Source organism: Phalacrocorax carbo, chromosome 3 (genome assembly GCF_963921805.1).
Source record: "Phalacrocorax carbo chromosome 3, bPhaCar2.1, whole genome shotgun sequence".
Lineage (NCBI taxonomy): Eukaryota > Metazoa > Chordata > Aves > Suliformes > Phalacrocoracidae > Phalacrocorax > Phalacrocorax carbo.
The window spans coordinates 55010671-55021184 of record NC_087515.1 but is presented as its reverse complement, the minus strand read 5'-3'; the positions used below and the strand labels follow the sequence as shown (position 1 = coordinate 55021184).

Below are 10514 nucleotides of genomic sequence, written 5' to 3'. Positions count from 1 at the left end.
GTGGGCCAGCTGCAACTCCCCTGGGTGCTGAGGGAGAGGCTCAGAGCCGGCGATCTCGCGGGGAAAAGCTTGGTGCAGGAGCCAGGTGAGCGCACGCAAGGGCGGGGGATGCTGCCGGCACCTACGGCCGGGGCGGGCCCTGGGGTGCCGGGCGGGCCGGGGCCGGGGCCGGGGCGCCGCGGGGGGCGGAGGGCCGGCGCTCGCCTCCGCGGGGCCGCCCCGCTGCAGTCTCCCGGCAGCCCGGGAGGAGGAGACGGCGGGGCGCGCAGGAAGGAGCGGGGCAGCCCCGCGGAGACGGACGCCGGGCGGGCGGCAGCTCCGCGCCCCGCCGCTCCCGCGCCCCGCGCCCCCCGGCCCCATGGCGGGGCCCGCCGCCCCCCGCGCCCCGTCGCGGCCCTGGGCCGCCCTGCTGCTCCTGGCCGCCCTGCTGCCCGCCGCCGCGCCAGGTAGGCAGCCCCCCGCTCTGCCCGCCCGTGGGTGAGCGCCTGCTGGCCCACGCGTGTCGCTGCCGGCCCCTGCGCCTGGCGTGCCCTGCTCGCCCCTGTGGGGTGCCGCGCATGGCGGGGAGGTGTGCCGCGGGGCTGTTTCGGGGTGCTGCGGTGACGGGCGGCCGGGTGCTTCGGGGCGGCGCGGCGCGGCGCGGCGTGGGGATCGCCCCCCGGCCCGGGGACGGGCGCTGCGGCGGCGTGGCGGCGGGACATCCCGCCGAGCCGAGCCGGGCCGAGCCGAGCCGAGCCGCCTGGCCTGCCCCGGCAGAGGCACCTGCCGCTGCCCCGTGTTCGTGCCGGTCCCTCCGCTGGCGCCGGGGCGGGCGGACCGGCAGCTGCAGCGCTGCCCTCCCGCCGGCCGGGGTGGGAGACCCGAGGGGTGTGTGTGTGGGGGGGGGGGGTGGGGTCTGCAGAGACGGGGCGAACCCGGCAGCGATGGTTTGGGGGACCCCCGCGGGTCTCGGACAGCGGGACCGCCCGCGGGTCAGCCCGCGGCGGCTCGGCTGCGCTGGGGACAGCCGCGGGGCTGCAGCCTGCAAGGACCTCCCGGCCGAAGGCGGGCTGAGGGCGGCGGAGGGCTCCTTCCCTCCTGCCCTGAGCCCGTGTGTGCCTCATTCCCGCCGGCACCGGCTGCGGGTCCCGCCGACCCCTCCGGGGTCGGCTGAAGGGCCCCGCTCGCTCGGTTGACGAGGCAGACACCGGGCAGCCCCGCGCTGAGCATCTCTCTGGGAGGTCGGACGAGATCCCTCTTCCCTTCATTCCCGCCGCCGGCGGCCTCGGGATCGGATCCTGGCCCAGCCTGGGCGAGGCTGGGGCTGCTGTCAGGATTCCCCGGTCTCTCAGCCTCTGGTTTAAACTCCTCTGGAGGTGGGGTCGTGGTGTGGGGTGGCAGATCTTCTCCGTCCTTTCCCGCGTGGAAGCGGTGCGCGTTAACCATAGCCCCCGCGGCGCCGCCTGCACCGCTGGCAATGCCGAGTCCCGGATCTGCCCCTGCTTGTGCCCACAAGGTCTTTGCACCAGAGCACGGCGAGAGGCAGGTTATGGAGAGATATACGGAGGCATTTCAGCATTTCAGCGCCAGATTTTAACTGCTGGGGTTAGAGTGGCCAGGGCAGTACGGGGACACCTGCTCCCCACCCTGAACGCAGTGGCTGCCCCATCTCCAGCCCAATGCTGTAGCTGCAGAGGAGCCAGTCAAGGATGTTAGCATCTCACCCCCACGGCAGCTCAGGTCTGGGCAGGACCTAACGTCACCTGTGGCTCCTGATGCGTTTTAGTGTGCAGCTAGACAAACTGGAAAGATCTGTTTAACCTGGAGCAAGGAAAAGATCTTCAAGCCTGCTTGGAAGACCCTGCACAGCCCTCTCCTCGTGGGCTGCTGAAGGAGCATGGCTCGCAGGGAGTGCAGTTGCAGAGTAGTGGCAGAGCACATTTGCAGGAGTCTGAGAGCAGAGCAGCTTTGCTGGCAGGTGCCCATGTATCCACTGCTGTCTCTCCTTCTGTGATGTGCTGTGCCCATCCAGGTTAAGCCTGGGATCACTCACCTGGAGGTGGGTTTGTAGTAGCTCTGCTCTGTGGCAGTGGGAAAAGGAGGGGGAACCAGATCTGCTGTACCTGGGGCTGCCTTCTGGCAAGCAAGAGGAGAAGGAGGGAAGGGAGCAGGGGAGTTTGTGTGCTGATGGCATGGGCAACATCCATGGGAAATGTCATAGCCTCTGAGGAGAAGTTAGCTGTTGAGCACAGGCAGGCTTTTGCTCCTCTGACTGTGTAATGTCTAGAGCGAATCTAGGGGAGTCTGAAACTTTATGGATGTTACATCCAACATTTTCAGTACAGTCTTTCTTCATTTGCAGTCCCACACCAATATGCTGTAAAACCAAGCCAATTTCTGAACAAACCCAAATGTCTTGGCATAGTACTGTGCAGAGAGCTGTGTGCTTCCCAGCTACGGATCTCTGGAGCACACCAAAACCTACTTGAGTGGAGACGCTGCACTGTTAACCCCCAGAGGGGCTGGACAGGACTTGCGTGTGGGCTGCTCCTGCTCGTGTGTTCCTTGTCCCTGGTGGTGAGCTGGCCGTGCTGAATGGGCACCGCTTTCCTTCTCCAATCTGGGGTGGTTTTTAAGCGACTAAACCCAGACTGTGCCCTGAAGAAGTGCAGTCTCAGGCAGGAGAGCTAGTGGGTGCTGGAGTCCTTTCTCAGGAATTAAAAGCTGGGTGCCTTTGCTGCCCTTGGCCCTGCTTTCTCACCTTCTAGCCATGTTTTAAATGTTCCCTTCCCATTCTCCTTTCCTCGCCTTCCAGCACCCGCTCTGTCTAGGTGACCTGTCCCAAACTCACTCAGCACTTTGGAGCCTTTGCCTGAACGCCACGCCTAGGAGATGGGGAGGCTGCCTTGGCTCAGCAGAGGGGCTCTGACAAACAAAGTGAAAGAGCCCTTCATTTTCGTCTGTGGAAAGAAAGAAAAGATTTTTCCCCAGTGAGGCTCTGGCACTGGGCTGGTGCTGTCATTGACTTTGCTTCTGTTTATCAAAATGGAAAGTCAGCGTGGGGCCTGCGCCCAGGATTGCTATGTGCAGTCTCTCAGGCCAAGGAAGCGTAAGAGAAGGGTGTTGTGTTGGAGCCAGTGTAGGGGCAGTTCCCATTTGTGTTTTGCCAAGAGAGATTTTTGTTGCTTGCTGCCAGATCCCGCATGTGGAAGGATGTAGAGCACATACTGACAGCGGAAACCAGTCCTCCTGCAGAAACCCTCCTCGGTTGCTTTTATACAAAATATATTCAAGCACAACCTGTGGCCAGTGGGAGAAATTCAGGAGGAAAGTTAAGAACAGGCTGAGCTCAGAACAAGAGCTTTGCTGACAGCAGCACTAGCTCTCATTTTCCCTCCTTGTCTAGACTGTGTGACAAACAGAGAAAGCAGAAGGATCTCCAAGGGAATTTTCCACTTCATTTAGCTCTAAGGAATGTATCTTCTCAGTTATTTAGGACAATGCTGTAATGGTCTTAACTGTATAGCTCTGTACCAGCCTCTGGGTGTGTCAGAGGCATGAAAGCCCTTGTGCTGTCCAACTCTGTCTTTCCTGCTCTTCAGACAGCACATGGACCAAGGTTCGCTGGACATGTGATTAAGGTCACTAGCAATAGAACGAGAGGAAATGGCTTCAGGGTGCATCAAGGAAGGTTTAGATTGGATATTAGGAAAAATTTCTTTACTGAGAGAGTGGTCAGGCATTGGAACAGGCTGCCCAGAGAGGTGGTAGAGTCACCATCCCTGGAGGTGTTCAAAAAATATGTAGACGTGGCACTTCAGGGCATGGTTTAGGAGACATGGTGGTGTTGGATTGATGGTTGGACTTGATGGTCCTAGAGGTCTTTTCCAACCTTAATGATTCTATGATTCTATTCTAAGAAGATGCTTTCAGAAGCTGAGCTATACAAAAAGAAAATAGAGGGGGGCTGAGTAGACCATGGAGCAAAAGAAAGATGTGGCATGCTTTCTAGCTGCCTGCAGAGGAAATGGGATCTTGTCTGTATGACCCAGTGCTTTGAGTGAGCATTCATAAGCCCAAAAAAGATAGCTCCCTCCCCAGATACATTCAGTGTTCAATTGATATTGACATTTCTCATGCAGGACACTGAAATGGTAAATGTGGCTTGCGAGTCTCAAGGTAACTGAGGCTGGACTTAATGTCTGCTGCAAGTTGTAGCCATCTGCTGGTGGTCCATTATCTTCAGATCAATAAAGCAAAGCAGTTTTTTCACCAGGCTCAATTCCTGTTGCTCTTCTAGGACCCAAGGTTTCTCCAGCTGGCAGCTGTTTCACTGTGTCACCCAGCTCTCTCCAGCACTAGGGGAGTGCTCAGGTGTGTGGCTAAGGTGGCATCGGGATGTGCTGGCGTCAGGCATTGGGTCTCTTCAGTTTACACTGCTACAGTTCTGGTGTAACCAGGTTTGGAATGTTTTCCTGACCAAAGACCTCCAGAGTGAGCCTGTATTTGGTAGCCTGTGTGTGAGCCCAAATATTCAAAACCCTGCAGCAGAACCAGTGTTTTTTCTACTAGTTTTGAAATGTCAGGATCCGCTTATCTTGTTTAACTTGAGTTACCCATCTTCCTAAATTAGTATTCCTTAACCCCCCCTCACCTGACCAAGCAAACTGTTCATAACCAGGTGCATGCTTGTATCATGGGATCATTTACCGCTTATTGTATGTGTGATTTCTGCCAAGGGCGAGGGGGGAGTGTGGATGTTTAGCTATGCCTCCCATAGACTGCTAATGCACTAAGCAGGTGAAGCAGTCACTTCTCCAGAGGGGGTGGCGTAGAGGTTGATGTGCCTTCCTCTCGGGAAGCTCCGGGCTGCTGTTTTCTCCCTGAAGCGGCAGGCAGACTGCACTCTTGTGCAGCCTTGAGAGGGCAGTCCCAGCCCTGCAGACACTGCGCTGATCCCTCTGGCAGGTATCAGTGCTCCCTGTTGTGCTTTTCTCACCCCTCAAATTGCCACTTGTCTTTTCTGTTTTACTGCCCCGTAAAGCAATGATGATTTCACTGGTGTGTTGCACTACAGGATTGCTTTTGTTTCTCTGAGTGCAGTTGAAATTGTATTTGGTTGGAACTATGAGTGTTTTTGTTACTCCCCAAGATGAGACATCACTTCACCCCTGCAGCCTGTGCCCCTGCCTGGCATGGGTGAGAGGGATGGATGACTGCGTTGTGAGGCAGTGAAATCCAGAGTGGAGCGGCAGACCTTGAAGCTGGGGAGATCCTTTCCCTCTGGCTCATGAGGACCCCAAGTATTTTGTTTCGTTGTGGGCTGAGATCTTGCATTTTGGCTATGTTTGCACTGACACCATAGCCTCTGAGGAGTGGTATGGCTGACATTTTCAGGGCAATAGAGGAGTGATGGGTTTCTTGAAATAGGAGGTAATCTGGAACATCCTTCCCCATGCATGATCCAGTATAAAGCCTTTGAAATCACATTTACATTTTCTTATATTTGTTCGCTATACTGCTGCTTATTCTACTGCACTGTTGGCTGCAAAACCTACAGTCTGTGTTGAACAGTCTGTTCACAAACTGCAGTGCCAAAACAAGCACTGCCAGGATCAAGACAGTGGCTTAAAAAGCACAACATTTAAAAAATAAGAACTGCTGAAATCTTTTGATTTGCTGTCTGTTCTCTCAGTATCCGGGACACACGTCTCTAAGCTTTCCTCCACACCCTCGATGTTTAGAGATTTAGAGGGACGGTATGGTTTAGTCTGCATCTCCACTGCCTGCTTCTTACCAATGGGACATTTAGACCAGTGAGGGCATTTTGCACAGAGTCTGTACCTGGCTAGTTGGACTCCCAATACTCTGATCCCAGCTCTTGCATTTATTCTTACTTGCGGGCACCAGCAGCGTTTGCCTGCAGCACCTCCTTCGCTGGATTAGTTTCCTTTGGGGACGTACAAGCACCTGGAAAGTGTCAGGTTTCCCTGGTTCCTCTTTAAACTTCAGACAAGCTTGTAATAAAAAGGAGCTTGTTCTATGGTGGGCCACACAGTTGAGTGCTTAACTACTATACGGGTAGCAGAGTTAACAAGAGCAACATCAAACAGTGTTTACATGGTGGCTCCTCCATTGCATGGTCTTGGCTTGCCCGAGGAGATGGGAGGTTGTGCTGACAGCTCGTGGCCTCTGGACCCCAGCAAGGCCCTTGCAGGCTGCTGAGCTCCCTCTGCCTCCTTAGTCCTGGTGGGATCCTCGTACCCACCTCTCTCCAGACCTCTTGACCCCTGTCCTGCCCTCCTAAGGCATGCGGATCTGGGTTTCTGACATACGTAGCTCTACAGGCACCAGTTCCTCCTCCCCTGTTCCCCAGGACTGCTCTCTGGGGTGTAATGTAAAGCCTCCTCTCCTCCTCTGCCCCTCAGAGTTTCTGCAAATATATGTTCAAGATGCAGCATTTTGTACCATTCACAGCATTTTCAGAATGGTTAAAATCTGCATAGGTTATATCATGTTTCCCAAGAAGCAGTCGTCGTACCTCATTCTCATTGAACTCGTAAGCCCTGTCCCGCCATTAGCTCTTCATAAATTACATCTGCGCCAAGGGGTGTGGGAGCTCTTCCCGTGTGCGTAGCCTGGCTGTGTCACAACCCCATGCTGCGGTAAGAGCTGACCACACTCTGAAATCGGTCTGTGTGTGTGGCTCCATTTTGATGTAGGTGCTTGCATTTGGCAGAGTTGGTCTATATGTAAAGCAAATAGCCCCAAGGAGCGGAGAAACAAGGAAAGGTGGAAGAAAGATTCAAATAATGTAGAAATTGTGTGCTCTAAGAAGAGATCTTTTCCTAAACAAAAGGAATATTGATGGTTACATCAGATGAAATACTGAAATCCTGTTGTCAGGAAGGTAGTCCAAGCGTCTGCTCATCCTGGAAGAAAACCTAAAAGGTACACCCAAATTTAACTATGCACATATTAGAAAACAGTCTGGAGAAGTGTGCATTTTAAATCACCCCTCTTCAGCGTGTAACTTGATCATCAAATCAGCTCTTCATTAAACAGAGCAAATTATCCTCCAGGGACTGTGGAGTGTGTGCATATTTCATTGTTCCAGCACAGCTATTTCACTATTACTCAGTCATCAAGTCCTCCTGGGCATCTTGCAATGGTCCTGGTTCCAGCAAATCTTTCCGAATGTTGTATTCTGGTGTTAAACTGATTATTTTTCCACTGGAGGAGTCAGTTGTTCTTATTATATACATCTGCTGTAAAATAAGAGGCAGCTCTTCAAATGGTTATTTGTCGTCATGTTTACTGTACAGTTGGCTGTAATATTTTGGCTGGAACTTTTTTTGGGGGGAAAAAGTGCAGAACTGCTGGAGCTGGAATGCTAGTTTTTCCTCGTCTCTGAAAAAAAAAAAAGACAAAATTGAGTAATCAACATAATTTCTGTGGTACTTTGTAGTGAAGTCCTTTATCCCTCCTCTCGGAGTGGCATCCTTGGAAGGGCGTACATGATGGGAAGGGGTTTCGTTGGTAACAGGCAACAACTACTGAGTTTACCTTAAAACTCCCACAACAGAAAGCAGCAGATGAGACTGGCCAACTATGCTGCTGTGGCTGGCGGCTCATGATGTCCAGCGCCCAGCCTGAGCCCTGCCACCCGCTTGGCCAGCCCTCGCAGAGCCTCTGGATGCTTCTGCTGCTGAGGGAGGTGAGTGAGGGAGCAGCACGCCTTGCCCACCCCTGCCACTGCTCCGGCAACATCGGAAGCAGGGAGCCCTTGGGGTTTTGCCCTCTGGTCCCTGCTTTCCTGCACCAGAAGTAGCCAGGCCTCATGTTTTCAGCCTTGGGAAGCCGGCCCTTAGTTTTGCCTGCTGAGGCCCTTGGGCCAGAGCATCACAGCATGCAGGCTGTAGCCAGATAGGTGGAGGGCTGGATTTAGATGCTGTTATTCCCGCTGGGTAGTGTCTTGCTTCACATGGCAGCCCCACTGAAATACCTAACAGTGTCAGAGTCCAGCCCTGCCTGAACAGTTGAGGTGCACTTTCACAAAGTCTGGATGCCTTTCCCTTTCATTACCTTTTGAAGCCATATTGAGTTTGGTGACATAATTGTGTGGTCTTTAGCATTGGATGCTTTGGAGATGGCCCCGGAGCTCATGCATGGAGAGGCTGTAGCAGTGTGAAGCCGACAGCAGTCCAGGGACTTGGCAGAAGGCTTGCTGCACTTTTCAGGAGTGGGTGCTCTGGGTTATGTGTTTGCAGCCTTACTGTCTGTGTCAGCTGAGCTTCATGTTGGCTCCTCTCCTCCCTGTGCTATTGGTTTGATGTTTCTTGTCTCCCAGAGTAAATATATTATAAGCATTTTAAGATCAAATGGCAGTGATGGAGAGGTTCCATCTGGCTCAGCTGGACTGAGACTTCAGCCTGATCTCAGGTTGCATGTATTTTTAATATACGTATTTAGTAAGTGTCTGAGGTCTTATTAATGGGGAGGTGGGTTGAGGACCACAAGACCTGATTTCATTCATAGGTCCAAGGCAAACTTTCAAAGTGACATCTCAACTTTCCTGGGCTCCATTGCCCCTGTTTTAAAAATGAGTTGCGTGCTTTATCCACGCTGTGGTGCTGGAAAACTGCCCCAAATAAGCCACTCTTCTCTTCTACTTGAAACTTTTCAAACAAGAAATAATGACTGAAATCTTTTGTGAGATGCTCAGTAGTATCTCCACAGGGTTTTATCAAACCTCAGTGAAAGACTGTTAGTTTTGTACTGTTGTTGCACATAGCGTTCCTGCAAAGCAGTGAGTTGACTGTCCCCTGTGTTGGAGAGGGGTGCGTGGGCTCAAGTTCCCCTCTGTGACTCAGGACATGGGTTTTGATGTTGTCCCTGCTGTAGACTCCCTCTTGTCTATTGTGTATCGGGGTTTGATTTGTGATTTGCTTGCACATATGCTTATCTGCTATGTGTGCTGGTACTCCCTGAAATCACTGGACATGGCTGAAGGAAGTATATGCACATTATTTTGCTGTATCGAACAGCAAATGAAATTAAACAGGAAAATAAGCTCTTCTGTGATGGCACAGCAACAGTGCTGAAAACCTAGAAAGTCTAAAACTTAAATAGCAATATTAGCAAGCCAAATTTTCATGCTAGATCTGTATAGTAATGAATTTTTTTGTTTGCCATGTGACGATTGCTGTGCTAGGGTGCTGAGTTCCTGTTCTTCACTCTTAATTGCTACCGTAAGTCAAACTGGTCCTCCGAGTGCACACGTAATTTGGTGTCAGGTCACTGACCCCTCAGCGGGCACCATGTGCATCTTCATGAAAGCCCTTCCCAGTCAGGGTTAGAGCTGCTGGGTTTCAGCTGCTGAGTGCAAGGTAATACCTGTTTATTGCCACGAGATGTCTCAGACCGTACGTGCTCCTCAGCTGCCCTCCCAGCTGTCCAATCCCCAAGTGCAGGATGTGCCGTGCCCTTGGAAGTGCTGATTGCTGAGGGCCAGACACATCCACAAACACACTTGCTTTCCTCTGCAAAATAAGCTGCTTAAATTACCCTCAGGGAGGGATGACGAGTGGTACAAGGCATTGTGGTGTCCTGGTTGTGTTTGGTATCCTGCTGTGCAGGTTGGGCTGGAAACCTGCAGCTGATGATGTGACTTGGGAATGAGAATGAGTGTGAAACCTTGGAGGGGTGGAAATAGATTTCAGACCACCGCTTTAGTGAAGTTAAAAGAGAAATGGTTTTGTACTGGTTTAAGTCGTTCCTTGTGGTGGTGGCAAGGCAGCTGCCCCGTGTAGCACTAGCACAGGGCAGTCGTAGCTATGCGGGAAGGCTGGTGTGGACGGAGCTGTGCCTGCACAGTGCAGAGGGAGCATGTCTGGGAGAGGATGGTTTCCACACTCCCTGTTGGGAATGGAGGGAAGGAACCATCCATGTATGTGCCGGTGGAGGTGAGGGAGAAGGAAATACAAGAGAAAACAAGTTTTTTTTTCCTAGCACCAGCAGGGAGAGAGGAAGGATGTCAGCCCAGTGAAGAGAGCTGAAGTGAGAGCTCAGATAATTGGTGGACCTCAGGGTCTGGTGGGGGCAAGCATCAGAGTAGCTGATGAGTTAGTATGGATGTCTCTGAAAGAAGGTGGTGTGCCTGCAGACAGGGGGGATTATTTTTAGGACATTCCCACCATTCTACCTGTTGCTTTCCTTGGGGAGGAACAAGTTTTTTCTTAACACCAGAGCCTTGCAGAACAAGCTACTAATAACTGCAGTAAGGGTGGCAGAAACAGACCCTATGAATCCAAATATAAGGGCCTCCATAAAATTAGCCATAGGGTTTGCAAGAGTTTTGGCAATGAGAAAGGAGTCATTTTGCTTTTTCAGCAAGAGGGGCCTCCTGCAAATATATATTTTAAGCTGCTTGTGCTGTATAAATATAGATTTTTTAAAAACCCCACTTTTGTTATGGTTGCAAGCAGACCCTGTAAAAACTGAGAAGGCAAATAGTGAAACTTTGAAATGTCCGT

At 52.5% G+C, this 10514-nt stretch overlaps 1 protein-coding gene across 1 annotated transcript in view; it reads left to right on the top strand.

Moving 5' to 3' along the window:
• The first annotated feature begins 234 nt into the window (after window positions 1-234).
• FNDC1 (fibronectin type III domain containing 1) overlaps window positions 235-10514 on the top strand; it is a 76392-nt gene continuing 66112 nt past the window's right edge. The window contains exon 1 of the mRNA XM_064446967.1: window positions 235-446. Within this exon, the coding sequence (XP_064303037.1) occupies window positions 359-446 (88 nt within the window). The 5' untranslated portion in view covers window positions 235-358. The remainder of the gene's footprint in view (window positions 447-10514) is intronic.